The sequence below is a fragment of the Podarcis filfolensis genome (genome assembly GCF_964270895.1).
Source record: "Podarcis filfolensis genome assembly, chromosome: 5".
In the NCBI taxonomy this organism is placed as follows: domain Eukaryota; kingdom Metazoa; phylum Chordata; class Lepidosauria; order Squamata; family Lacertidae; genus Podarcis; species Podarcis filfolensis.
In genome coordinates, this window is record NC_139608.1 from 40656712 (window position 1) to 40684095 (window position 27384).

General features: G+C 41.0%; 2 protein-coding genes across 8 annotated transcripts in view; one reads left to right on the forward strand and one right to left on the reverse strand.

Moving 5' to 3' along the window:
* GPR148 (G protein-coupled receptor 148) overlaps positions 1-27384 on the forward strand; it is a 96496-nt gene that overhangs the window by 46907 nt on the left and 22205 nt on the right. The window contains exon 3 of one of the 5 annotated variants that reach the window (XR_014548573.1): positions 25604-25752. The exons of 2 other annotated variants lie outside the window; for them this stretch is intronic. The gene's annotated coding sequence lies outside the window, so the exon portion shown is untranslated. Of the gene's footprint in view, positions 1-13047; positions 13126-25603; positions 25986-27384 lie in introns of those variants that run through there. 2 more of the 5 variants (XR_014548574.1, XR_014548576.1) reach the window with 2 other exon arrangements.
* On the reverse strand, positions 62-27053 carry AMER3 (APC membrane recruitment protein 3). 3 transcript variants are annotated; one of them, XM_083615209.1, is made up of 5 exons: positions 26277-27053; positions 25992-26096; positions 19510-22525; positions 13276-13322; positions 62-5353 (listed from the first exon to the last, which is right to left on the reverse strand). In XM_083615209.1, exon 3 carries the CDS (start codon positions 22502-22504, stop codon positions 19511-19513), a length of 2994 nt encoding a protein of 997 aa, XP_083471335.1. In that variant the 5' UTR covers positions 22505-22525; positions 25992-26096; positions 26277-27053; the 3' UTR covers positions 62-5353; positions 13276-13322; position 19510. The 3 variants fall into 3 exon arrangements, with proteins under 3 accessions (XP_083471335.1, XP_083471334.1, XP_083471336.1); XM_083615208.1 differs by lacking the exon at positions 13276-13322 and having other exon boundaries at positions 26277-27052; XM_083615210.1 differs by lacking the exons at positions 13276-13322; positions 25992-26096.

Below are 27384 nucleotides of genomic sequence, written 5' to 3' on the forward strand. Positions count from 1 at the left end.
TATTCCATTTCTGGAGAAACAGTCTTACGAGAATCTGAGAAAATGATCACAGACACGCCAAGCAAATAAAACATTCATTTACTTCTTAAGAAACAGCATGATAGAAAACCACATTCAGAACATAGTTCAAAACTTTAAAACATCCATTTGTCCATGGAGGGCCTCAGATCATTGCTACAAGCAAGCCATTTAATTTAGTTTATATCTCCCTTTATACCTATATACACTAAGAAATGTATACGGAGAGGTTCGCAGCCAGTTTGGAGCCTCCAGAATATTTCTTGAGAGCTACATGGGTCTACCTATATTTGAGTTACCTAAATGCAAGGCAAGTAAAGTAAGATTGTAAGTAAACTGGACAGCACTTATGGCAAGCTTTTTTAAAAATAATAGTAATTAGTGATATTATAGTTCAAAGCAGTCATAAAAAGTTATGGGACTGAAAAGTCTTGTTTACATTGGAAGAAGATAAAGGAGATAATATGCAATAATGTATATCATGCATATAAAAACGTGCTGGCACATGCAGAAAAGCAAGAGAGAGGGAAATAACACCACAATGCCATTCAATCCCTCTGTATCCAGCTTCATATATTACACTGCTGTCCCTAATGGTTCTCCCACTGTTGGCCTAGACTTAAAAAAAGCAAAACGTTCACCTCTCCTGCCAATTCTCCCATTTTAAGCAAAACTGATTTTAAGGTTCCTCTAGCTTTGGAGTCTCCCCCATTAAGGTTTCTTTGCTGCAGTCAGTTTCACCTCTCTTGCAGTTTTGTAAAACAAGGAACTGGAATTTGAAGTATGCTTTCCCAAGAGCTGAGTGCAAAACTGTCCATCTCCTCTTTGAACTTTGAAAGTCTTCAACTCATTTATGAGTTGGCTCCATTGCCCACTTACCTGGGAATAAACCTCCCAATGAACTTAAGAGGACTGAATCTGAGCAGATGTGTATAGGATTGTGCTGCAGTTCAGTTAATCTGAGCTACTAGGGAGGATACTAGAATCTAAGGCAGCCTTCATCAACCTGTTGCCCTCTAGATGTTTGGACTACAAACCCCTTCAGCCCCAGCCAGTGTGGAGTTGTGTTCCAAAATAAAATACCTGGAGGTCACCAGGATTAGGAAGGCTGATCTAAGGTCTTGCAAACAAAACTTGCAAGATCTTCGATATGAACTATCTATTGATTAGATATATCAAAGTTTCTTAATTTAGCATCTTACTTGGCACCTTGCTGGAGATGCTAGATCAAAATATATACAGCAGAATAATGCTTAAATCTACTGTTCAGCCTTTAAACATGAAAGCAAGATACATATTGATGTTTTTACCTTTGAGATTCATTTAAGAATATAATTTGGTGAATGAAAGTTATAATACACATTCCTTGCTTTTTGTGGCTTTATCATGGGGAAGAGCAGGGCCACGTGGTTGTGACTTCAGAATCTGGTAAAGATAATTTAAGCATTTTAGTTTTGACAGGTTTGTATTCATGCAGAAAATAGGAGCACGGAATCATAGTATACAACCCTAACCTTCCAATGCACCATAAAGACTATACATCCATATTCCTTCCCCTTATGTACATGCAGTATTATGTATTCTTATCCCTCATATAGAAGGGACAAGGCTTTATACTTCCATCCCACCTATGACTGCACCATCTACTTTTCTTTCAGACTTTAGCAAAGTACTGAGCCCACTGCTACCCAAAATATCCCAATGCAGTGGGTTGACAATTGGCCTTTATTGGATTAGATTTGTTGGTGTGCTATATATATCTATATCAGCTCTGCCAGTGATATATCCACTTGTCTATATCTGTATATATGTGACAGTGTGCCCTGCTTTGAATGATTTCATGTGGAGGAATCTGTCTTCTTGCCCAAGTGTTATGAGATTTACATCTACATCTTCTTATCACCAAGGTAGAAGTACAAGCTAATATTAGCTCCACAACATGTTGTTTATATTAAATCCCCCATAAATGGATGAGGGGAGTGCTTGCTATTTTAGCCATTTAAATACACTTAACATGATTAATCTACAGAGTGCAGACCTGCGAGTTGTTAATCCTTCCTAGTTCCCATGGCCTCAGTGGAATTTGGGGGGACACACGACTATGCACTTCACAAAAAGAACACCTGTGCTATCAGATACTCACTAGAATTTGAGGGGGACATCTCAGTAATTATGATTTTTGTCTGGCTTCACAATAGCTTTGATCCCTAAACCATTTGGAGCTTGGAATGTATATGACTTCATTCTGTTGTCGGGGTTTTTTCATTTGTCTACAGACAGACACAAATGTGCAGTGTAGCATATATCACAGAATCCAGCAACCTGGAAATGCCTACTTTGGTCTGTCCATCCGCCCCCCCCCCCCCAGATCCTAGTCCTTGTGTTTGTGAAGAAAAGCTTTAAAATACATGAGAGATACCTGCTGAGATATCAGAAGTCAGACTTTGGCTGCTTAGATTTCACACCCCGTGGATACTGTTTATTGACTCCCGCCAATCTCAAACTTCTATACCATTTTCTACTTCCGTTTCTCCTGTTTTCTCTTTCTCTTCCCCTCTCATTTGATCGTTAACAATATTCCAGATTCTGGAAAGAAAATAATTATCTAAACTTGAAGCCCAATGCTACATGAGTGTGTGTGTGGTATCTAAGACATCATGGAGGCCTTTCATTGCATTACCATTTTCCCATTTCCATTCTTCATTTTCAATCTTCCTTGAAATTCATATAGTTCCTAGCCTTCCCCAACATATGGATTAAATGTTTGAGGGCAAGGGGGAAGCTGGGAAGAAGACATTGTCCAGAGCAGACTTTTCCTGTCTGGTACCCAAATACATATTTATTTATTACATTTGTACCCTACTTTTTTATCCAAAGAGCCCAAGGTTCTCCCTTTCCCCATTTTATCCTCACAATAACCCTGTGAGGTAGGTTAGGTGGATAAATGGTTGCCCAGTGAGCTTCATGGCTGAGTCAGGATTTGAATCCTGATCTCCCAGCACTCTAACCACTACACTCTCTTTTGTATGTGCTGACTGGGGCTGATGGGAGTGGTCCTAAACTAGATTGGGGAAGGCTGCTGTGGACCATTCCTTCTTTACAACTTCCCCCTGCCTATAATCCTTCACTTTACCACATCTGTCCCTCTGCCTCCTCCATTCCTTCTTTATTTGATCCCTTCTGCCCTTCTCTTGGTGCTCCTTCAGACTCCTGCTTCCCACAGCCTTCTGTCTGCCCTTTCCCTCTGTGACATCAGGTCAGGTGTACACATGTTGGAACCAATGTGAGTTGACTGGAAAAATGCATACCAGCAATTGTGCATATTCTCATGAAGGCATGGAGAATATGCACAAATTGGCATGGTCAACAGGGTGGTTTGCACACTGCCCGATCAAAATATGGATAATCACTAACTGATGTTGAGGAATGTGAATTCATCACAGCTGTTTCATTTGTTGCCATACACATTTTATATGGTAACATTTTCTCCTCGGTGCATAATAACCAAGATGATAATATGTACAATGATAATATGTACAATAATATTGTCCTCTTGTGCACATTCCTCAGCTACATTCCCTAGAGACTGTGTACGTTGACTAGGCAATGTGAAAAATCCCTAGTTTGTTTTTTGCCATTTTGTGCACATCCTTCATGTTGTCATATGAACATGCAGAGTCACCAAATTCCTTCCTTTAACTCAGGTCACTGCATTCATTTGTACTCTGGATCCTCAGTAGCATATTGTCACAGAAAAGGTAAATAAGTGTCCTGGTATGTAATTTTACACAAGACGATGAGATGAAATAATAAGCAGCAACACCATTGGCAGTTATTGGAGAATGAACTGTCAGCGCTAGAAAAAGATGTATCATGAATGATATCCAAAATAAAGCAACAAAATAAGAAGCAGGAGAGAAGGAATCTCAACATAGAATTCAAGTAATTTTAATATGCAATGCAAGCAACAAAAATAAATTATGATATAGAAGGCACAGCTATGATACAAGAAGAGATATGTCATATGGATATATGAGACTGAGGAATTGTGTGTTGCATTCAACTAAGTCATACTCAGTGTAGACCCACTGGAATAAATGCACTGAAGTTAATCAAAAACATTGATTTCAGTGGGTCTATTATCTGAATATATCTTAGATGCAAGAATATTATTTTTATTATTATTAACAGAGCATCTAAAGTAAGTGCTATCATTCTCTTCTGTATACTGGGGTATCAGAATCGAAACAGCCCCTTTGCCTAGGTACTACTGCAAAAATTTCCACTGAAGATGTGACTGGTCTGGGAAAGATGCTCCTGTCTTGCAAGAAACAACAAAAGAAAATAAAAGAAGATGGTCCCAGCTAAATGGGACCTTCTTTATATGCAACGGAGATAAAGGATTTGAGCCATTGAGGGAATATTTGCCTGGGTTACATCTTGTTAAACTCATTTTGGTTGACTTCGGTTTGAGTGCATAATGACTGACTAATTCAGCATGGTAGCAAAGGGCCAGCACCCTGGGAACTCATTTCTGCTAATGCAAAACCTGTTGCAACATTAAATGAACATTCAGATTCGTAAGGTCAGTGTGTACTTTCTTTTCTAGAGAAATTTTGGCACATATACTGGAACAGGGTCATCATTCCAAACCATTGCTTCAAAAGCAGCATTTGGGTCACATTCTGTCTTGAGATAGATCATGAGCACACTCAGTAACTTTTTGTTGTTGCTGTTGTTTTGCATTTGATTCACCTAGTGATGTTAGAGGGAAATGCCTCATCCAGGACTGGAGCAAGATCATCATTAAAAGCACCAGTCATTTATGCAGGGAAATGGATAGGGAAGCAGAAAGCTCAAAAGCTGCTGATCACATTACTGAGACTTGCTTCTCAGTGGGATTTCCAGTCCGGGAAACAAGTGTGCAGCACCCTTTTGCATGCAGAGAAATCCACTGTAAGCACAGAAGAAAATGTTCACAGCCTTAGCTGGACTGGGGCACTGTCTTTCAACATTACCCAAACTAGGAGAATCTTTCTTTTGGCGTATATTCTAAAATAAAACAAGTATTTTCATCCAACTCAAAAAGACTGGATCTGTGGGCAAGCATGTTGTTATACATTGCACACATCCATTCAAGGGACCAAGTGGCAAGGTGTCAAGAGCTTATAATATTAAGTTCATTAAAATCCACATTCTTCTGGTAAGAGATTAGGAGGTGCATCCACAGCAGTGTCTTCATGGGGTTTCTGTCTCCGATGACACCAGTCTCTTACCTCATTCTGATACATGTGAGAAATTGGCATTTGCAGAGCGTGGATCTTTAGCATCACTCCTGAAACATAAGAAACACGTGGCACCATGTTACAGTAATTCTATAACAATCCGTTGCCAAACTATTCTACAATATGAAGAGTAAATTTGATTGTTCCAGTGCAGAATCCCAAACTTAACAAAAAAACGATGTTATTTTGATGTTATCCTCTTTTGGGGGGGTGGTAATCCATTCCCATCATAGGGACGTAGGTGGCGCTGTGGTGTAAACCACTGAGCCTTGGGCTTGCCGATCAGAAGGTTGGTGGTTTGAATCCCCATGGCGGGGTGAGCTCCCATTGTTCGGTCCCAGCTCCTGCCAACCTAGCAGTTAGAAAGGACACAGTGCAAATAGATAAATAGGTACCACTCTGGCAGGAAGGTAAACAGCATTTCCGTACGCTGCTCTGGTTTTGTCAGAAGCGGCTTAGTCATGCTGGCCACATGACCAGGAAAAACTGTCTGCGCACAAGCATCGGCTCCCTCGGCCAGTAAAGCAAGATGAGCGCTTCAACCCCAGAGTTGTCCACGACTGGACCTAATGGTCAGGGGTCCTTTACCTTTACCTTTTATTCCCATCATATATATATATATATATATATATATATATATATATATAGTCTCTTCATCACCAAATCATTAATAAAAACTACCAGCCCAAGGCCTACCAAATCCTTTTGGCCAGTATCCTATGGAACATGCAGCCTCAGCTACCTGAAACCCACTATGTAATGTAAATTGGGGGAAGAACTTTCTGCCACTCTCACCATTTGACCTGTTTTATCATGGAGCTGCAACACTCTATATCCCCCACTCTCCACAATCCCTGCTTCCTTTGTAGATTTGGAAAATGGACCAAGAACAGGACACCAAGGAATGCATTTTATCTCCAGAACTCTCGCCAGGACATTTCTTCTCTTTCATCAAAATCAAAGGGAAGAGATGATTCTGATGACAAGGCCTCCAAACTGATTTTTTAAATTATAATTACTGTATTTATTAACCAACCTTCACCAGAAGGTCCTGGGGCAGGATACAACAATTTAAAAATTCAGAATGAATAGCGATTAAAATGCATTACATGGGTTGAAAGCATATCTGCAGATTTTCACATGTGAAGCCATGAGACAACTTCAGCAATGCACCCAACTTGAAATTCAGCAACCACCAAGCAGTTGTTTGAATTGTGGCATAATTATAAAAGTGCAGTAATCTAAATTGGTCTGAAGCAATTATATGATCTAAGACACATTTTCTACACATTCCTTTGCAGCACATTTTGCCTTGTGTGAAGCTGCCCATAACCTGCCAAACTCTGTGTGAATACTGTGTGCATACTCAGTTCATTTCACTGAGGGATTGGGCCTTTCATATTCCTGCTAACTTCTCATAAATTGGTAACACTATTTCTTATAGCAGAGTGACATTGTCACCCCCCCACAAAAAAATCCATGTATGCCAGCTTTGTGTAAACAGAGAAAGTGTTATATTAACAAGATGTACATTATGAAATACTTTGTTGCAGATGTATATTTTATCATAGCACTGCCAGAAAACTTACTCCTGCAGCTATCATATAAATTGCTGCAAAATGTAGGTATATTGCTGGTTCTCACAATACTTTACCAAAGGTATGTGCTGTGCCTGGCAACCGAAAGGATTGTGTGAATGGGGCCTTTATTGTGGCTGAAATTCCTTGCTCCTCATAAATCATTCTGTGACTTTGCAATCTTGTTGTGACTTTTGTCTATTCCTTAGACTAATTTATTCCTTAGGCTTCCTCATTCATGCATTTTTCCCCTTTCACATTTAAAGAAAAACTGCTTATGCAGTAAAGTTTATTTCTGAATAACCTTCCCTTATTTGCATCGCAAGATAACTTATTGTGCCTCCTTTGCGCTATATATATATATATAGTTATTTATGTGTCCTTTTTTGCTATAATTTATTTAATTTAGGGATCACCAACAGTCCTAAACTCCCTTATCCTTTATTCATCCATATGACTGTACTTTATTATTTTATTTGCCTTTTACAATATCTATTATGAACATTTTTGAAAATTTAGATTTTGATAAATAAGATTTTGATAAATTTAGATTTTGATAAATAAATATATTCCTATTTTATATAACAGTACTTTGCACTTAATGTTCATTTAAAATAAATAAATAAATTATGTAACAATAACAATATAGTGTTCATCCACACAATCTATATTACAGTCACTCACACCCACATATGCATGCATACATACATACATGGGACAAGCGCAGGTGGCGCTGTGGTCTAAAGCACTGAGCCTCTTGGGCTTGCTGATTGGAAGGTTGGCAGTTCGAATCCACGAGATGGGGTGAGCTCCCGTTGCTCTGTTCCAGCTTCTGCCAACCTAGCAGTTCGAAAGCACACCAGTGCAAGTAGATAAATAGGGACTGCTCCGGCGGGAAGGTAAACGGCGTTTCCGTGTGCTGCTCTGGTTCGCCAGAAGTGGCTTAGTCATGCTGGCCACATGACCCAGAAGCTGTCTGCGGACAAACACCGGCTCCCTCGGCCTATAGAGCAAGATGAGTGCGCAACCCCAGAGTCACGACTGGACCTAATGGTCACGGTTCCTTTACAGTTTATCCTTATGTCTGTTCTACCCAGTTCTCTTTTAATATAGATTACTATTGGAACCCACTTAGCTATTTCCTCTCTAATAATTTTATGAGGGTACATCATTGCAATTAATCTTGTTTGTAATTGCTTCCAGACCTTTCTTAGTTAAGGGAACAGTCATTTTGGTCTATTTTATCCCTTCATTACCACTACATTTTTGCGTAGTGTGTGTGTGTGTGTGTGTGTGTTTTCTGGGTTTCCTTTCTGCATTACCATTTGTGCACTGATGAGGGATGCTTATCATGGAGAAACACCTTTCTACACAGTTTTGGGCCATTTTTGTCTTCACGGGATCATAAGCTATTTACCTCCTCAGACTGACTTGATCTTGGAAGGCCAGTCCAAATATTTGTGCTACTTTCTGTTTTCTCCTATACCAGTGTTGTTTTGGTTACAAAACAAGAGTCATACAAGAAATTGAAGTTCAAAAAATAAAAATAAAAAATGTTAGTGACACTCTGCCCTCTGCTGGCTGAAATGTTTTTTTCCTTCCACCTGCTTCTTCTGATCATGGTTACCTTCCAATCTACAACCACAAAATGTGGCAGTATATCTTGGGAGAAGTAGTGAGCCCTTGCCAAGCTGAAGCCAAACAGAGTGAATCTGTCAAATTATTTATTGTATAAGACTCTACCTTCATCAAGGTTTTGCTTACCCTGTTACTCACTTTGTGGTATATAGGTGCTATGCAGTGGAGGAAATATAGCCTGGAGAATTTACAAATATCTATCAAAAAGGCCTCTTAGAATTATGCATATTGTCTAAAGAATGTACAAGATGCAGTTGAGATATGCAAAGCCCCCAGGGCCTATTGGAGATTATGCATATTGACTGGAGAATGTACAAAATGTTCTTGAGGTATGCACATTTCCCAAGGCCTGCTGGAGAATATGTATATTGACTGGGAATAGTGCACAATTCCCTCTTTCATTGATAGATTATGAACACATATTCCATGAGGTGCGGTGAATGTGCACAATGCCCAGCTATTATGGACATCAGCCACTAAGCACACATTACCTCTAATAATGGTTGTGTTCTATTTTAATATTTCTTTCATAGGAGCATGCTATAAAACCATGGAAGAGGCTTTCTCACATCATTTGGTCCTGGTCAGTCCAAATACTAAGCACTATCAACATTTAGTGATAACTGATTTCAGCTATGAGTTAAATTGTATCTCTATCCTGAGTCTTTAGGGACAAACTGCATGGAAAAGAAATCTAAACTAACTAAGTACATTACTGGAGGAGAGCAGGTGCCTGATGTTATCTTCGTCTCCTGTCTTCCTCTCTCCCTTCTCTCTCCCTTGTGTGAAACGAATGGAGGGGAAGAAGACATCAGAACCTGCTCTCTCATTGTAGGCCCAAATGCCCTGTGGGAAGGAACTTGGCGGGTAGATTTTGAAATGGACTTATAACCATTTTTATTGTTGTATTTTGACTTTACTCATAAGCCTCCTTAAAGGCAGGATATAAATGACTGGAATAAATACAATAAATAAATGATTCACTTGGTGTTAGACCATGGCACCTCTTTCCATCTGCTGAGATGTATGCAGAGGGGCATCTAAACATTAACTATGTATGAGGAGATAGCCAGGAGTGAAGTGGCAAAACTAGTGCTATAGCTGTGGAGGGATTGAATTATTGATATGAAAGCTTGGCTTGCTTGCTTTTTCCTTTTTTAAAAAAAAACAACAACACTTCCCTCTTTGCTTTTGAATAATACATTAAATTCTGTGCCAGTAATGATCATTTTCTTAATATGCTGTGAGAAAGAATGAGGGCAACCACCACCAAAGCTTTCTCTACAGAAAGACGTTGGATTGGCAGCTCAATCTTGCGAGTTGCTGCACCAGCAAAGATGCAGATAAAATGAGGACCCAACAACTGCTGTACCAGCCTATAAGAAAAGCAGTCAGTGCTTTGCAGTAGTTACTGTGCTAGGCTAGCACTAGGGTTCAAATCCCCACAGAGCCACAACGAAGTTTGCTAGGTGACCTGGGGCCAGTCACTGCCTCTAAGCCACACCTACCCCACAGGGTTGTTGTGAAGATAAAACAGGGAGGAGGAAGATTATATGTGCAACCTTCAGCTCCTTGATAGAAAGGTGGGGTATAAATGCCATTAATAAATGTGACCCATTGGGATGCACTTGCTCTGCAAGCCACAAGAATGTTTCCTAGGTGGATCTTGAACCCTCATTCCAAGGAGGCTTTTGTGCTCTCTCTAGACATCCTACCCAACAAGCTGTGTTATGTGGACTCTCCTTCCTTACCTTCATGCAGTGTGCTCCAGACTGGTGGCTGCTAGCAGCATAAGGAAATCAAAACAGCTGCATGCCTGGGACTGACAGTAGCAGAGTGGTCATGGACTGAGCCAAGTGGGGCTGATGGCACAGGCAGTGCTGTGGCATGATATTTCGTTTTGTGTGTGTGTTGGTGCAGGGGTGTGTGCTAAAGGCATGCTCCCAACATTATTCGTTTCTGTTTGTTCCTTCCAAGCACAGTTTTTCATTGGTTGACTTTGGTGGCATAGTCACTGCCACATTTGCACTGATTTTGTCCTATATGGCTGTGTGTTTCCCCCCTCCCTGAATAGGTACTGATGTCCATACACCAGCATAGTGATGCCACCCCTGCTGCAATTGGTGTATACAGGATTGCTCTGCTAATGTACTGATGGCATTATTTCAACTCAGCTAAGCGTCAGGTTACTTCTTAACTTTTACATCTCCATCCTTTCTCTCTTGCAGCCTCGTTTTTGTTCTGGAACCCATCGTGTCCCAACATTTTCCCTCATCCTTCTTTGCAATTATTGAAATACTGATCTACCCTGTGCCTTCTTTTCTGATCATTTGGCCTCTGGTCTCTTGCTCTCCTTCTGCCCCCCACCCGGGTGTTGTTGTTTAGATTGTATACCTGTGGGCACGGTCCTTTAAAAAATAAAAAAAAGTACTCTACATATACTTTACCTCCTGTGTATTTTGGAAAGTTGTTTGTCTCTTTGTCTGTTCTCTGCACTTTTGGACACCTCTTAAGATATTGTAACCTAATTTTTCATGAAGGGTCCTGAGGTCAAGAATCTGGTTTTTGTCTGTGTGTTTCCCACAGCCCTGCCTACCCCAAACCCCACCTCACCTTGCTTTGTATCCAGCCCAGCATTCAGTCTGAACCCTGCCTTGCCTTGTGTCTAGCCGGACTGGCTCCAGGTCACCTAAGGAGCTTCATGAGTGAGGATTTCAATCTGGCTCTCCAAATTCCCAGTCCAACACTCTAACCACCACAGATTTCTGACTGAAACTACATAGAAGATATAACACTGAATCTGATTTGGCCACGCTGGCTGTCAGTACACTTCTAGACCCAGTGCATTGTGGAACAGCTTCCACCTTGGGAACCTTGCCAGACCTTTAAATCGTAACCAGAAGCCCTCTTCTGAGCACCTCCTCCTGTAGAAGTTCAGAGGGTTGTGCCAAGTCAAAGGGCCTTTTCCACACTGGCTCCCCATCTAAGGGATGTTCTCCCTAAAGAGGCCTGTCTGGAAGCAACTTGGACATCATTTCACTGCTGGGTTTAAAATTTTCTTTACTCCCAGGCATTTGAGTGTTGGTGTTTTATTGTTGCTTCTTGGGAATCATCTTTGTTTGAAAGTTTATTTTTTGGCCAAAAAAAATCAATTCTCACAGTGGTTTAATTATCCTTTCTTCTTCTCAGGGAACCTTACACAATATAGTTCTGTGTAGGGAACAGGGGTCTCCTAATAACGCTTGGCACCTTTAACAAACTACAGTTCCCAGAATTCTCTGGAGGAAAATATGACTGTTAAATGGTATGATGTTGCTTTAATTGTATAGTGCATATGGGGTGTTGGTCATGTTTATTAACTTCAGGGAATCTGCTCTGAGGAGGACTAGCACTGAATACCACCCATACATATATACAGTCATACCTCGGGATAAATACGCTTCAGGTTGAGTGCTTTCGGTTTTCGCCGCTCGCACATGCGCAGACGGTCAAAATGACGTCACGCACATGCACGGAAGCGGCGAAACGCGACCCGCGCAGACGCGTCTTATGTTCTGTTCAGGATGCGAACAGGGCTCCGGAACAGATCCCGTTCGCATCCCGAGGTACCGCTGTAATGAGCTTAGATGGTCTACTGGTCTGACTCAGAATAAGGCAGCTTCCTAAGTTCTACAGAGTACCAAAAATAAATAAACAGCAACGAGAGAAGGGAGAGATCATGGCGTACAGTAGATTTGCTTGCCAAAGAGCAGCTGCTAAGAAAGCCACAAAAGGGGAAAGCGGACCGGGGATTCAGTACCAAATTACTACAAAAAGGAATGTTGGGGAAAGAAGCAAATGCCCTCCCAAATTAAAGGAGGGGTGTCAGGAGCACAAAAGGAGCATTAATGGAAGAGTCTCAGAAAACACAGAGGGCAAAATGAAGAAAACAGACAAGGAGGCATAGAGAAGGGGGAAAATAAATGGAGTCAATTCAAGCAGCAAAGTCAAATAACAGGAAGCCAAGAGAAAAGGGGAGATCCCCAAACAGAACACCTGCCTGGCCTGTAGCAGATCCAGTTTGAGCCTTAACACCACTAGCATTTTATCATGAATGTAGCATTTAGTTGGGCTTTTAAATTTGGGCGTGGGAGAAAGATTCTGAATGGCATCCATTTATTTACTGCTGCAATACATTGCAATAATATTTGGGACTTCTGGATTGATGTCCAGGGGGGAATTTCTGAAAGGGGGCACTTTGTCCTGGATCTTAGGCAAGTCAATCAAAAAATCGCAAGTTTTTTGGCGTTTTGGGGGAAGAAAGAAAGAAAGAAAGAAAGAAAGAAAGAAAGAAGCTCAACAGCTTTGGGGATTGTCTAAAAAAAGCATCGAACACTAAAAACTTCCTGATACAGAGCTGCCTTCAGATGTCTTCTAAAAGTTGTGTAGTTCTTAATCTCCTTGACATCTGAAGGGAGGGTGTTCCACAGGGAGGGAGCCACTACCAAGAAGGCCCTCTGCCTGGTTCCCTGAAACTTCACTTCTTGCAGTGAGGGAACTACCAGAAGACCTTCAGAGGAGGACCTCAGTGTCCGGGCTGGACGATGGGGATGGAGATGCTCCTTCAGGTATTCTGATATTATCTATCATTTCTCTGGTGGCCTTCTTCTCAAATTAAGAATACCCCATCCACCCAAAAGAGTGGGCACGATCCAGCCAAAGTAATGCACTTCTACATCCCATTTAGTCCAATGGGATAGACTTTAATGTGCACTTACCTGTCCCACCAAAATCTATTGTGGCTTATAATCATTCTTTATTATGCCTGCAGTGGGCACAGCAAAAAAAAACAAAACAAAACAAAACAAAGCAGTAATAGCACTGTAATCTGCATGCTGTTTGAGAAGGCTTGTCTTGTCCTAACTGAATTCACAGGGTGGTCTGTCTACTTGGGATGATTTTCTTCAACTTTAGAAAGCTTAATCCAATTGCCGTGTAATTAGTACTGCAGTTCTGTGGGCTTCTTTTCCACTAAAAGTTTTGGAAGAGCATTAGGATTGATTCACATGACCTAGTTACAAAAAAGCTGATGGGCAGAAGGTCTTTGGCTGCGCTGGTAGCACCAAGCAGTTTCCACTGAAACCTCTGCTAAAATAGGTTGAAAATGCTATCTTTTCACAGAGGTTTCAATAGAATCTGCCTGGTGCTGTTGGAGCAACAAAGCCCTTGTACTGCAGTTCCCAAACGCCCAGCAACCAGCTAGCTGCCAGGTCATGGGGAAGCACTGCACACTGGCCCCATCCCCATGGGCCAACTTTGACAGGTAGGCAGGGCAAATCACCTGGTGTCATTATGGCATCAGATGATTGACAGGTGGGTTCCTCTGTCCACCTCTCAAAGTTGGCCTGTGGGGATCGGGCCAGATAAATATCTGATCTGTCAGGCTAAAAAGGTTCCCCACCCCGACCTAGTACGTAAGGAAGTCATTATCTGTGTTGCCATTTTGCCCATCATAATCAGAATTGCAGAGCAGGAAGAGACTCTGAAGGTCATCTAATCCACCCCCTGCAATGCAGGAATCTTTTTGCCCAATGTGGGGCTCAAACCCACAACCCTGAGCTTAAGAGTCTCCTGCTCTACTGACTGAGCTATCCCAGGGGAAATAGTATGAAGTACTCAGATGGCCATTTCAAGCTCTGATCCCTGATGAGCCTCTGCTGACCTGGCTAGTGTCAAAAAGTCACTTTGCTTGCCAAGTGTCTTGAGTTCATGGTCTAACACTGAGATGACAGCATCATAAGTTCTGTGAGGTCAATGAGACTTCCTAATTAGCACACCTAGGATTAGGGATGGGGGAGAATGTTATTTCCATTTGCAAACAAACTGGACTCATCTTCACCTCCAAGACTAATAGACAGCTTGGAACAGTATTACCCTTTCAATTTTGCAGTTCTCTGAATTTCGCATTATAGGAATGCACGTAAATATATTTTAAAATATGCCTTTCGGGGGGGAATACATTTAGAAATATAGGTTAAAATAATAAAATTTTAATAATAAATAAAATAATAAAAATAAAAATTTTTAAGTAAGCATTTAAATCTGTATTTAAATTTTAACTTTTGCCCAGGTTTTTATTTTAATTACAGATTAATGAGATAACAGAACACATGCAATGTTGACATGGAGTGAAACAGACACACTCTGCCATCCCTACACTCCTTAGGCTCCCTCACTTCACACATAGTTCACTGTGCCTGTAAAACTAGTGTCTGCAGACAGCAAATGCGTATGTCATACCAGTGCTTTTGCCAGGGAGCTGAGTTTGGTCATGGCAGCCTACCATGCATACAGATGGAGGAGAAATCAAACATTTGCCATGTAACGTATGACGAGACTCTGAAAAGGTTCAGAAGGAAAAAGAGAATGCACACCAGCTGATTTGCCTTCTGCACTCTGGAATCTACATTAATAGTCTTCACAAGATAATTCAACTAACGTAAAACCAGCTACCCAGATTCCTTCCCTGCCTCCTTTTTGTCCCCACTTCATTTCTTAATCATACTGCATCCTATTCGATATGGTTTCTAAATGTAAACCCAGTTATGGAAGTATTTGTCACGGGGAAATATTTAATTGACAGGCTTTGAAGAGGCAAACCGCCTGTACATGTATTCTCCATTTCGCCTATTTTAATATAACAGGAATAGTATTGTGATCTCTGCATCCTCATCGCTTGGACAATACAACTGCACACAGTTTACAATTTACTATTTCTTTTTTTAAAAAAATCCATTCATGAAGCTATAAAAAGAAAGAAAATAAAAAGAGTATATAAAGCAGATCCTGACTTCAGATTTGCAATAATCATTCACACCCTTGATCTACAGCAGGCTAGCTAGGAATATGCTTTAGTGCTCTCCAGCATTGCCAGAGCATCGCAAGCCAACCCTGTAAGCCTGTATCCATGGAAACGTCCTACTGAAATAAGAGGCATGATAGCAAATCAATCGTTTTATTTTGAGAAAGGACTATAACAATGTCTCCGAATGTCTTATACAGCCCATGTCCAAAAAGCCTACATGTATTTAATTAAAACGGGGCAGGGGAGATTGCTCTTTAAGACCAGTTGAGGCTAAATATTATTTGCTGTGACAATCAGCGAACAAGTCAGATGCTGACAGTACAGTGAAACAAAGCCAAAGCTGGAAGGAGCAATGCTTAATGAAGTATAAAATTGTTTAATTTAGCATCTTTTTTTTCCTTTCTGGGCACAAGCTAGATGACGCTCAAAGCATGCCTGCGGAGTCTGGGGCGCATCACCAATCAGATACTGGTTATCTAGTTAGGAAGCAGTATCTGGTCTTTCTGGTAGCAAATTAGTATCCAGTACAGTGGTACCTCGGGTTAAGAACTTAATTCGTTCTGGAGGTCCGTTCTTAACCTGAAACTGTTCTTAACCTGAGGTAGCACTTTAGCTAATGGGGCCTCCCGCTGCTGCCGCACCGCCAGAGCACAATTTCTGTTCTCATCCTGAAGCAAAGTTCTTAACCTGAGGTACTATTTCTGGGTTAGCGGAGTCTGTAACCTGAAGCATCTGTAACCTGAAGCGTCTGTAACCCGAGGTACTACTGTATCATGACTCTTGTCCATGCAATGATGCAGTCTCCATCGGATGCCATTTCAGAGCCATGTTGCCAGATTTGGGGACCCTTTTAAAAGCTGAAATATGCATAATTTCTCTTAGTAGTAACACACAGGAAAGAAAACTGGATCTGTGAAGAGATGCTATTTTTTTTTAATGCCAGTTATCTAGCCACCAAATATGAATACCCCTGATTTGGACAAAGGTTTATGCATATAATCTCATGAAGAAGCCTGAGTACTTTTGCTGTGAATAAAGTTGATTTTAGATTATGATGTAAATGCCATTTCTGAGAGCTTCATTAAAAGTCACTGATATCATCTTTGCCTTGAGGTATTTCAGGTGCTGTTGGCTGGAATAACAGCCTCATGTAAGTTCCGAGATATGGTCTATCTTCCTCCCACTTCCAGTATGAAAGAAATCTCAAGCTTTTCTAAAAAGAGAACAGAAGTGCCAGACACACCTCACAACGATCTTATAGATCTGCTCTTGAGAAATATTGTCAGCTGCAGCCCATCAGTCGGTGGCACACAGGTAACTGCTGCCACCATCTAAATAGGACCTTCTTCTCCCACCAGTAGAAACATAAATAATAATTTATGATTGCATAGATCTGATGAGATCATAAGGACAATGATCTCATCTGTTGTTTTCAAAAGGTTTCATGAAATGATGCATTTCAGGCAAATTACCATGCAATCGTACACATTAATAGCTCCTAATTGCTGAGTCAACTCAAATAAGCCATCTCACATGCTACTTTTCCCTAGCAAAAATTATCTTTTCTAACATATAAATGGCATCACACATAGGTTCTGGGGCAGCTACACAGAACTAGGAATCACTGCATATACAAATTCCTTGATCTGTGTACTTGGAGTAGCAAAAATACACTGATATTAATATTTTTTAAAACAACAACAACAAGCATATAGTTTAATCTTCATAGTGAAAAATGTAACATAGGAAGCAATCCCAAAGGCATGTTAAAATGTGGGTTGATTGTACGTGTGGTGGGCCAATAATAGAATCATGAATTTGGAAGGGACCCAAGGATCATCTAGTCCAACCCTGTGCAATACAGGAATCTCAGCTAAAGTATCCATATCAGAAGGCCATTCAACCTTTGCTTAAAAACCTCCAGGGAAGTGGAGTTACTTTATAGCAAAGCAGCCTGTATGTCCAGGTTCTGATTTTCTCTCTCAGATGTGTTTACAGAGAAGTAATAAAATAAGAACATCAAGACTTTTGTATGTAGTCAATCAATAAATCAGATGCATGCCAAAATCCAGCCCACACACCAAGACCTCCAATTCTGATACATATCTAAAATTATGCAAATAAACCTTAGCAGTACACCATTAAATTAATATTTAGAATAACCTGTCCATTCTTTTTCCAGAGAGCAAAAGTCATGTCTTCCTTGGGAAGTTAACTATAGCATACAACTGTAATGACATGTCTCTGGTCTGGCAGGTGTCTACGCTGACAACTCGTGGCATGCTACAGCTGCTAGTGAAACAACGTATTTGAAAATGCCCCAAGTCAGTTTGCGGTACAATCTCATAAAGCACTAGTATAGGGTACATTACCGCTTCTGACAGCTGTGTCTGCTTTGCTTCTGCTTTCTGCAACTACCAGAAAGTAACTCATGCCTAGAAAAGATTTCTTTTCTGCTAGGTCCACATAATTCAGCACTTGGTTTGCCTCAGCTTTAGTCCCTCTGGGTTTTCTCATGAAGGCTGTCTGCAACGTTATATCTAATCCTTTAATCCACCATCATACCTGCTTACCACATTATTGCTGTCTTGAGGGGCTACAGCAACAAAACCAGGACAAAAATAAAAGAGAACAGCCTGCACCAGCCACTATTTTTATTGCATCTTCAGGACGATTGGTGCTCATTACGCTATTGGGGCGGTCACACACAATCCCACTGTTTGCATCTGCAAAACCTTTGGTTTGGTCACACTGCTTCATTTCCATTCAATGCATTTCCTGTAACCTTCTGCTGATATCCTGTAATTTTATATAGCATAGATGTTCTGGTTTATTTTTGTACCACTTTCATTGGGCTATATAGCAATAATGTGGTAGCATTTGGGAAGCATCACAGAACAAACCAGAAGGGGGGGAGGGGATCACTATTAAGGCACTACTGTTGGGTCAAGGGCATGTTGCAGAATACACCTGCAATAAAACATTAGTCTGGAGGGTATAAGGAGTAACGGGCTTTCAGGAGGAACTTACAGGATATGCCCTGGTTGGGAATGAAGCAGTGTGACCACCTTACGCAGGCGTAAATAGTATTGAAAATGGGATTACATATGACTGCCCCAATAGCATCATGAGCATACATTATCATAGATATACAAATAAAGGGATATCTGGACAGCCCTAATTCACCTCTGTTGGGTACACTTCCATTTTTAACACTGTATCTGACTTCCTGAGGACAAGGGCCCATGGCCCGTTCAGTCATGGATTCTACCAAACCATGCAGATGTCCTAGCTGCAGACCTATATTATTATTATTATTAATATTATTATTAATAATAATAATAATACCGCTCTATACCCGGAGGTCTCAAGGTGGCTCGCAGAAGAAAACCGGAACAGAAAACCACAAAATATATGATCAAGATAAAAACAATAACCCCATAACCCCCTGAAAAAAACATTTTAAAAGGGCATAGGATACATCCTATATACATCCTAAATAGTTATCCGTAACATCTTTCTGCTTTTACTCCTATTCCAAATCCAACACATGTTTTCATGTTTTAAATGCAAATATCCCATTTGTTTACTGTGTCAATGTGTAAAATAAAAATAAATTTATGTTGTGCCATAAGTAGCAATATAAAAAATGAACAATTTATTTATGCCATGAGGTTTCTTGAACCTGATATCATATATGACAACAGGTGTGGGAAAGGTGGGTGTGGTTTTCTCAAAGTCACCTGGGGGGCCAGTCCCACCCGCTGGTTGTCTGCAGCAAACACAAGTCTCTCCCAACCAGGTGTCTAAGTAAGAAAAGGTTACAAAAGAGTGGCAGCCAACAAATACCTTATGTCTGAGCATGCAGACTAGCAAAAATGTTTGTACGATACCAGTTTTTCTGGGTTTACTTCACAAACTATATTTCCACATCTCTCAGTAATCAGAGGTAAATTAATCTAATCCTTACTAGAAAGTTGCTAAAAGTGGAGGTAGGATTTGGGGGGACATGTTGGAGGGTAAAAATATATGGACATTGTAAATAATAACCCTTCAGAGCCTTTGTCTATGGCAAAATGAGTGGGCAGGAAGTAAGTGCCTTCCTAATTGGTCTCAATGCACTTAGGGTCTTCCTTCAAGGACTCACCTTATGACAGCAAGTCATCACGGGTCTTCTCCATAACTGCTCTCTCTTTGGTAGCATCCTCTAAAAGTGGAAGAGTGGACACCTTTGGCAGTACTTTGCACTGGAACGTTGAATAACCACGTAACGGTGTGCTGCTTGGTGGAACTTCTTGGTCTTGTGAATGTTTCTCCAGCAAACCGCTCCTCCTGCAGAAAGGCTGTGAAAAGCCACTAGTTGTGTCTGAGCAGATAGAACCAAAGAGTGGCAAAAATGTTGGCCTGCAAATGTGTGCCATGGTGGTAGAATTTTGAGCACTGAGTTCAAATCTGAAATCTTTGATATAGGACAGGGCTTGATTATTCAACTGGGCATATTCAAAGGGTAGTTTGTTTTTTGCAACTGGACCCATACAGTTTAGGATACTTGTGTTTTTCTGATCTTCAAAACAAATGAGACCTTCCTTTTGATTTGCGAGAGGTGTAGCACTAGCCCCAATATTTGACTCAATGTTACAGTGACTTGAAGGGTGGCTGGAAGAACCTTTTGGGCTTGGGGTTATACAGCTACATTCATTTTGTATTTGGTTTGTGAATTGAATTATAGTGTCTGTATCACTGCTCACTTCATTTCCGACGCAATCATCTTCCAAGTGATTACTTGCAGAGTCATGATTGATCTTTAGGGAAGCAACCTGAGTGACACAATCTTCCAAAAGCCTCATTACATTCGTGTCACTCTCCTTGGATGTCTGGCTGATCTGGCTTTGGGGATGACTGAGATTCAGTGGCTCAGTTGGCTTGTCACATTCAGCAGACCAGGTTTGATCCTTCATCTCATTTTCCTCTCCAGTCTCTAGAGAATCTGGAGAGGTTGCAGCAGTCATATAAGAAGAACATGATTCTGCATCATGGTTATCCATTACCAGTAGGTTATCATCAGTTGGGCAAATTGTCTCCAGATTCAAAACTTCTAGTGAAAGAGTTTCATTGCTAGGATCTGTGCATTCTTCTACGAGAGATATCTTCTCCATTAAAGAAGTGCTCATTAGGAGATCATCCCAACTCTCTGATCTCTGTGTGTCGCACGATATGCTGTTGTCTGTTGTGAGCCCAGATATTGCACTCCAATTTCTTTCCCTATCTTGAGAACTTTCTTGAGTTGAGCTGCACGAAGGAACATCACTTTGGCTTTGTTCATTTCTGTCCGCTGAATATACCTCAGTTCCATTTTTGCAGTCAGCTGAAGATGTCTCTGCGTTGTTTTTATTTTCCTCAAAAGCTGATTTACACATGTTTGGGCATGTGCTGAGACTGGTGGGCACTGGCTCACCATCTCTCTCCATCTGTGGGGGAGGGTTCTTGGGAAAGTCTTGGGGGGAAATCAAGCCTGGGTTTTTCCTCAGCCAGTTGATGATCCCCATGGTCAGGGAGAGCTCCGTATCACAGAGCTTAAGCAAGCATTCCTTCCCTTTCCACGTGCTGTGAAGGAATCCTTGGCTGATTATGTCAATGGCTGGTTGAGAAGCCATATTTTCTTCTGACCCTACGTGAAAGCTGTAAATTGATAAAGGGATTTCAATGGCCTTTTCTGAAGTGCTTTCAGACATACATAGGTCATCATCTAGAACTGGGCTGATCTGAGCCTCATTGGGATCATAAAATAGTTCATAAAGGGCATCGCCACTATAACTGTCTCTTGGAAACCTACCTGGTACCCCAGGGGACTGATCCTCCCTTATTTCATCATCTTGCCCAGGAGAAAATGAATCATAGTACCCTTCATCACTGGTTGACATAGACTCCTGGTTGTCACTCTTTGGGGTCCCTGTATCTATGGAACTCTCTTTGGAAGAGTCAGGGGAAGAAAGCAGATCAGTCACTGAGGCACTGGTCTCATTTCTAGACTTTCCCAGTTCACTACTGGGTATTTTCAGAAGCCTCCTATCAAACAGGGTCTTCTGATGCAGCTGCACTGATTTGTTGATGTTGTCCCAAAGTTTTGCAAAGTCTCCTGCTTCATTCTGGGCTGGGGATGCAAGCTGTTCCACTCCACCTTGAAAGGTTCCCAGAGCAGGACTATCTTTCTGTTGCGATTGCCTGAGCGAGATTTCTTTGCTAACCTCCAGTTCCATATTAGCTGAGCTCTCGTCTGCGAAGATCTCTCCGCACCCAGTGAGAGAATCAAAGCTCTTCAGGGAAGCAACATCTTCGCACAGAGCACTGGAATACTCATAGGAGGACTCTGACAGCAGCTCGCCATCAGAAAATTCTTGTGCCAAACAGTCAGCAGAAAACGTTTCTCCGGCTTTGAAGAAATACTTGCCGAACCTGCCTGCCAGCTCTGACTTGCAGCCTGGAAATGGCAGCCTTTTTTGTTTCTCTGACAGCAAGGAAAGACTCTCTGGCTTGTTTTTTTTCATGTGAAATATATCCCGGAGGCCTTTTTTGGATCGCTTCAGGGAAATCCTCTTCCTTGGGATACTTTTTGCAACCGCTGGCACAAAGGGCACCTGTGGCACAAAGTTTCGATAATCAATCATCTGCTGTGGGCTGTTCAAGAAGTGGCTTGAGTTGCCCACCGATTCTTTCTTGCTGCTAGAATTCTGTGTGTTCCCGATTCCAGAAAAGCTGGCACTGTTGGTCATTCGCCCTTTGCTTCTCCCAGGAGCTGCAACACCTTCCTCCGAGATCTTGTTATTGTAGCTGCAGTGTTCAGTTTTGTCTACACCTCCCAGAACACAGTCGTGGGTTTTACTTTTCCGTACAGGTTTGTAGAAGGATTCTGGGAGCAACAGGATGCTCTCACTAGATCCAGTCTTGACTGAGCTGTTGGAAATGCTGTCGCTTCTATCTGCAGAAAAACTTGCTTTTTGGATTTCAACTGCAGGGTGGCTCCTTTCTCTTATGTCTGTTCCTACATTGCCCTTTTCCCCAGGACTCAAGCTCACTAAAGGTAATTTCTCATGGGTCAGCTGCATGCTGGATTTTATAAAGGTTTTTCCTCTTTTGAACTCCATGTTGTCTCATCACATCTGGATCTACAATCAAAACAAAGAGTAAACTTAAGGAGTACCTCCAGGATTCACTTGGTAGCAAGCAACCACCAAAAAAAAATGCTTCTGGGAGACTTTGTCTAAAATCAGGATTTTAAAAGTTAATAATGATGATGATGATGATGATGATGATGATGATGATAATTTTATTATTTATACCCACCCAAGTCAAGAAGCAAAGGCTTAAAATGACCTAAGCAAAACTAACACATCTAGATTTATTCAGGTTCTTGCTTCCATGTTCCCTCTAAAATGACAATAAGTGGTTAGGCACTGTCAGGGAACTGCCATCGGAACCAGAGGAGGAGGCGAGGCTCCACAGCGATGCTGGAGAGGGGCCAAGCAGGGAGAGAGGCAGGTCTCCGGCTGGGGAAGAAAATCAGCGCAACACCAGGGATAGAGGGGGGCCGATGGGGGAAGCAGAGAGGAGGCTCCAGGACTCTTCGCAGGAGACCAGCAAGGAGAGCACAGGTCCTCCGCTGCCCACACCCACCCTGCGCAGAAGACTTCCGCGCAGGGAAAGTAGGCGGCGACTTGGCGTCAAAGAACTTCTTTGCTGGAAGAGGTTCAAGAAACGCCCACTGACGGATTCTGCCAGCGACTGAACAGCCACGGAGTGGATGGCTGTCCAGACAGAAACGGTTTAACCAGGCAACCTAGCCCAGAACGGCGGTAACTTACGCACAAGTAACCCCTAAAGCCATTACAGGCACTTAGTAGCTGACTTAGCAGTGTCTGTTCAAATAATGTTTCCTGATCCAATCAGGATGTTCAAAGTGGGTTGTGGCAACATCAGGAAGTAACTCCTCTTGCCTTCTTAGGAATCTGCTGTGCACTTTGAATATCCTGGTTCTAGAAGGATAGTACTGTGCTGCAGAACTGGTTTAGTCCTTGGTGCAAGACATTTCCACCTGCTGTGTTGTGCTTGAAGAATGGTTGTTTGGTCAATAGCAACTTGAATGTATTTTGTTTTTCAAAATTTAGATTAACTTGATGACCTGGCCCTTAATCTCCCTGTTCCATCATGACTCTTTCAAGATTAGACTGTTACTATAATCTGAAAATAGCAGATTGCTCCACTGAAGTCAATAAAGCATCATAGTTTTTAGAAAAATTGTTTACACTAATTTTTTTATACTAAATTTATAATTTTCCCACTACAAATAACAATCATAGCTTGCTTTCCATTGCTCTCACATTCTGCTGTCATCTTTCATCAAGCCACAGCTTTATTTCTAACAGTTATATAAATAATTGCAGCCACAGTATATGGATATTCACCATTTGCCAACTGAGCCATATGACCATTTTTGACATAGTGAAGTTACTCCAGATTTTCACTGACCTTTTGAATATTCCAGCATCTGGTGAGATTGTATGCTATATATCATATGATGGAAAACATTGGGATCTTTCTAAGTTATCCTCAAAGTAGACCCATTGAAATCAATGGACATGTTAGTCCTAACTCAATGGATTGACTCTGAGTATGACCCCATTACGGGGAAACTAGCTAGGCTGTATAAGTTTCTATCCTGGGGTTTGTCAGACCACTATTCATCATACCAAAATAATGAGGAAATTTGTAACCGTGCCAAAAATAATTGTATGAATCAATCCAAGTCTTCTTAAAGTAAAGGGCAATATATTAGCTAAAATACAGCACTTTGACTTAACTGGAGTGCAGATCAAGCTACTTTATTGTCAGGATACAGAGAAGCACAATATGTTGTCATTTTTATTTTATTTTTAAAAGATTTAACTTATCAAAGAATCAAACAAATGCTTTATGCTTTACAGTGTATCCTAGATTTATTGAATTAAAGCTGCAGTCTTTAAGACCCATTTAACTTAATTTGGACTTACTTTTAAGTAGACAGGTATAGTGTTGCATTAAAAATGGCCCATTTGAGATCTGCCATTGGATTTTTATATGTATTGTTATTCAGGAGCTGGACTTATATCTAGAATCTCAGATTACTTTTCTGCTTTTTGACGTTTGGTTATAAGGATTAGGGGGGAAACAGCTTTAATCATCATTGAAAAAAGGACTGTAGTTTTCATTCCTTTTTTCTAAAGCTTCTTTTCAAATTGTGCATTTGTCACTGTCACAATTTAATTAAAAGATTTAATCATTATCTCTCACATAGTGTGCTTTAATGGCAATTTATTAAAGACAGTATTCATTCAGATTGTTGCCTATTCTATTTGTTGTTATGGTTTTTTTAAAAAAAACAGCTAAGATGAAAATGGCTTGAGAGTATTTACATATTTTTATTCTCTATTTTAATTCTCACATTCTAAATGCAATGCATATAGATATCACAATTTTTGTATTTTACAGTTTAATAACTGTATTTATTGATATTAAGGCTTATAGCCAATTTGACAAATTACTCTTCTATTTATTTAGAGTGTGATGCAAAGATTCATTTAAATAACTATTGATCATCTCACTGCTCAAACTGATTGTTCTAATAATAGCCTCTCCATTTCCCTTTGAAAGAAAAATTGAAAAAAGGTGACACAATGGATTTTTGTCAGACAAGAATGTTATTTGTGTGTTATTATCATCATTCTAAATAGAATAATGCAACATAGGCTCCCATCCTTAAAGCATCCTACATGCTTGGAGCACTGTTTTCTTTTTGTTTCATCAGCCCTCTTTATCATCTGCCTCTCTAGGGTAAAATAGCTTTCTAATTTGAATATCATTTTAGGTCAGTCTCTGATTTCCTCATGAATTGGCCAAAACATGTAAATCTCCACTGGGTTTTTTTTTCAGGCTTAATATGCTCAGGAAATAAAAATTGCAAATCCTCTGAACATTTAAACTGTTTATATGTTTACAGTATTAAACCTATCTGTGTAGACCTTCATTTTTTTCAGTAAAGTATGAATGAGAAATCTGTATCTTAAATTAAGCAAAGCCAACTGTTCATTTAAATGAAGGATGCTATGTAGCTGGAAAAGGCCTTAGTTATCACACATCTTCAGATTTGTGAGAATGAATTACCCAGCGGTATTGGGGGTATTACTCTTTCCCCCTTCTTTATTGTGCAGGGTACATACAGTAATATTTCCAGACAATCAGCACAATGGATAGCTCCCTGTGTCAATCCTCTGATCGAAGAAGAATTGCAATAATTACTCTTTCACAGCTAATGCAGAAATGGATGACTGGGGAAGAATAACAGCGCACAGGAATGCGGGCAAGAAATTAATTTGCTTCGCAAGATTTCCTTCATGCCAACAGTGTGCTACAATAGTTTATGCAGGTCTTCCTCGCCCCTCCTTGAAGCTGAGAGATCTCCCCCCCCCCTTCTTCTTCACACCTTATGGAATAACTGCATGGCAGCCAGCACAGTAAGCTAACCAATCACTAGCCTACCTCCAGAGGGGAGAGAGAGGAGAGAGCTCAACAACAACAACAAAAATCTTTGCAGTATACCTGAGAGGAAATCAGCATTTCATTTCTGGCTGTATTTGGCAGCCCGCTGTATTAGCCCGCAAAGCTTCCACCCTGCCAGATCTCATCACCTTTGCTGTTCAGTGCCTACACAAAGAATGAATATGCACATTAAGGTCCGGCATCAGAAAGAAGAGCAACGAAGAAGCAACTAGCCCAAAATAATCACATACACACACTGCCACTGGGACAAAGAAAAACAAACACACCACACCCTTGCACCAAAAAACCTAGTAAAAAGACAAGGCAACAAAAGATCCTACTCACCGTGTTTTACCATACGAAAAGCAGAAATCTTTGCAATTATATTCTTGTTGCTGAGGCTGCTAAGTGTTTTATGCAAAAGCTCCTGTAATGCATGTGAGACTCTAAGGGGCTGGTTGCTTCTCTTTGCTTTTTTGCTCCTCCTCCTCCTCTCTCTCCCTCCCTCCCTCCCTCTCCTCCTCTTCCCCAGCTTTGAAATATTCCCAGGTATTTGATATCACACCCTGCATGGACTTCAGGTTTTCACATGTAGCCAATTTTAGAACAGAGAGGATTCTTTCAGCCATCTGTAAACACCAACTGTTAGCACCCACACCAAAGGATTTGTGCTTCTTGTTATTCTCTGCAAATGAAAGGTTTTGAAGTGCCCAGATTCCCCCAGTGTTTATAATGCTGGTTTTCAAAGACGATTAGTGCATGGACTGATATCTAACAGTTTGTAAGCAGACATCCTTATCCATTGTGTAGTAAGGTCGCTGTACTGTGTCCCTTTTTGAAGATGTTTAAATGGAGCATAGTGGGGAAGAAGGTAGCTCTCTGTGTCTTCTGCTTGTTTGGAAGGCATTTTGCATCAGAAGGGAGATGGGAGGTGAGAAAGGCAGCAGCAAAAGGCTTCCCACATTAAAAAAAAAGACCCAGGGCACTTCTAATCTGTTGCTTTTTTGTGGGTGGGGCTCAGTCACATACTGGCAAATTCACGTTGTACAAGTGAAGTGGATTTGGTGCTCTTTTGGAAGGCACTTCCAAAAACAGCCTGACTTTCTGCAGTAAGGAAAGTGGTGTGAAAATAACAACTGCTTGATATCAATTAGGCTGCACTATACACATATAACCTCCCAACAAATAAATCAGAATTAATGCTCGAAGAACAGTGGACATCTTATAACCTCCCATAAACTTTGTGCAGATAAATCAGCGCGAATGTTCAATGAACAGGCCTTCTGGAAGTAATTTTAGCCATTTCATCTTCAGTGCAGTGCCATTGCTGTCTGTAAACATTTTTTGTTTTATTTAAATGCTCGAAAAGAACACGAGAAGAGCCCATGTGGTCCAGGAAACAGCTCTCACAGTGGTCAGCCAGATGCCTGTGGGAAGCCTGAAAGCAGTACCT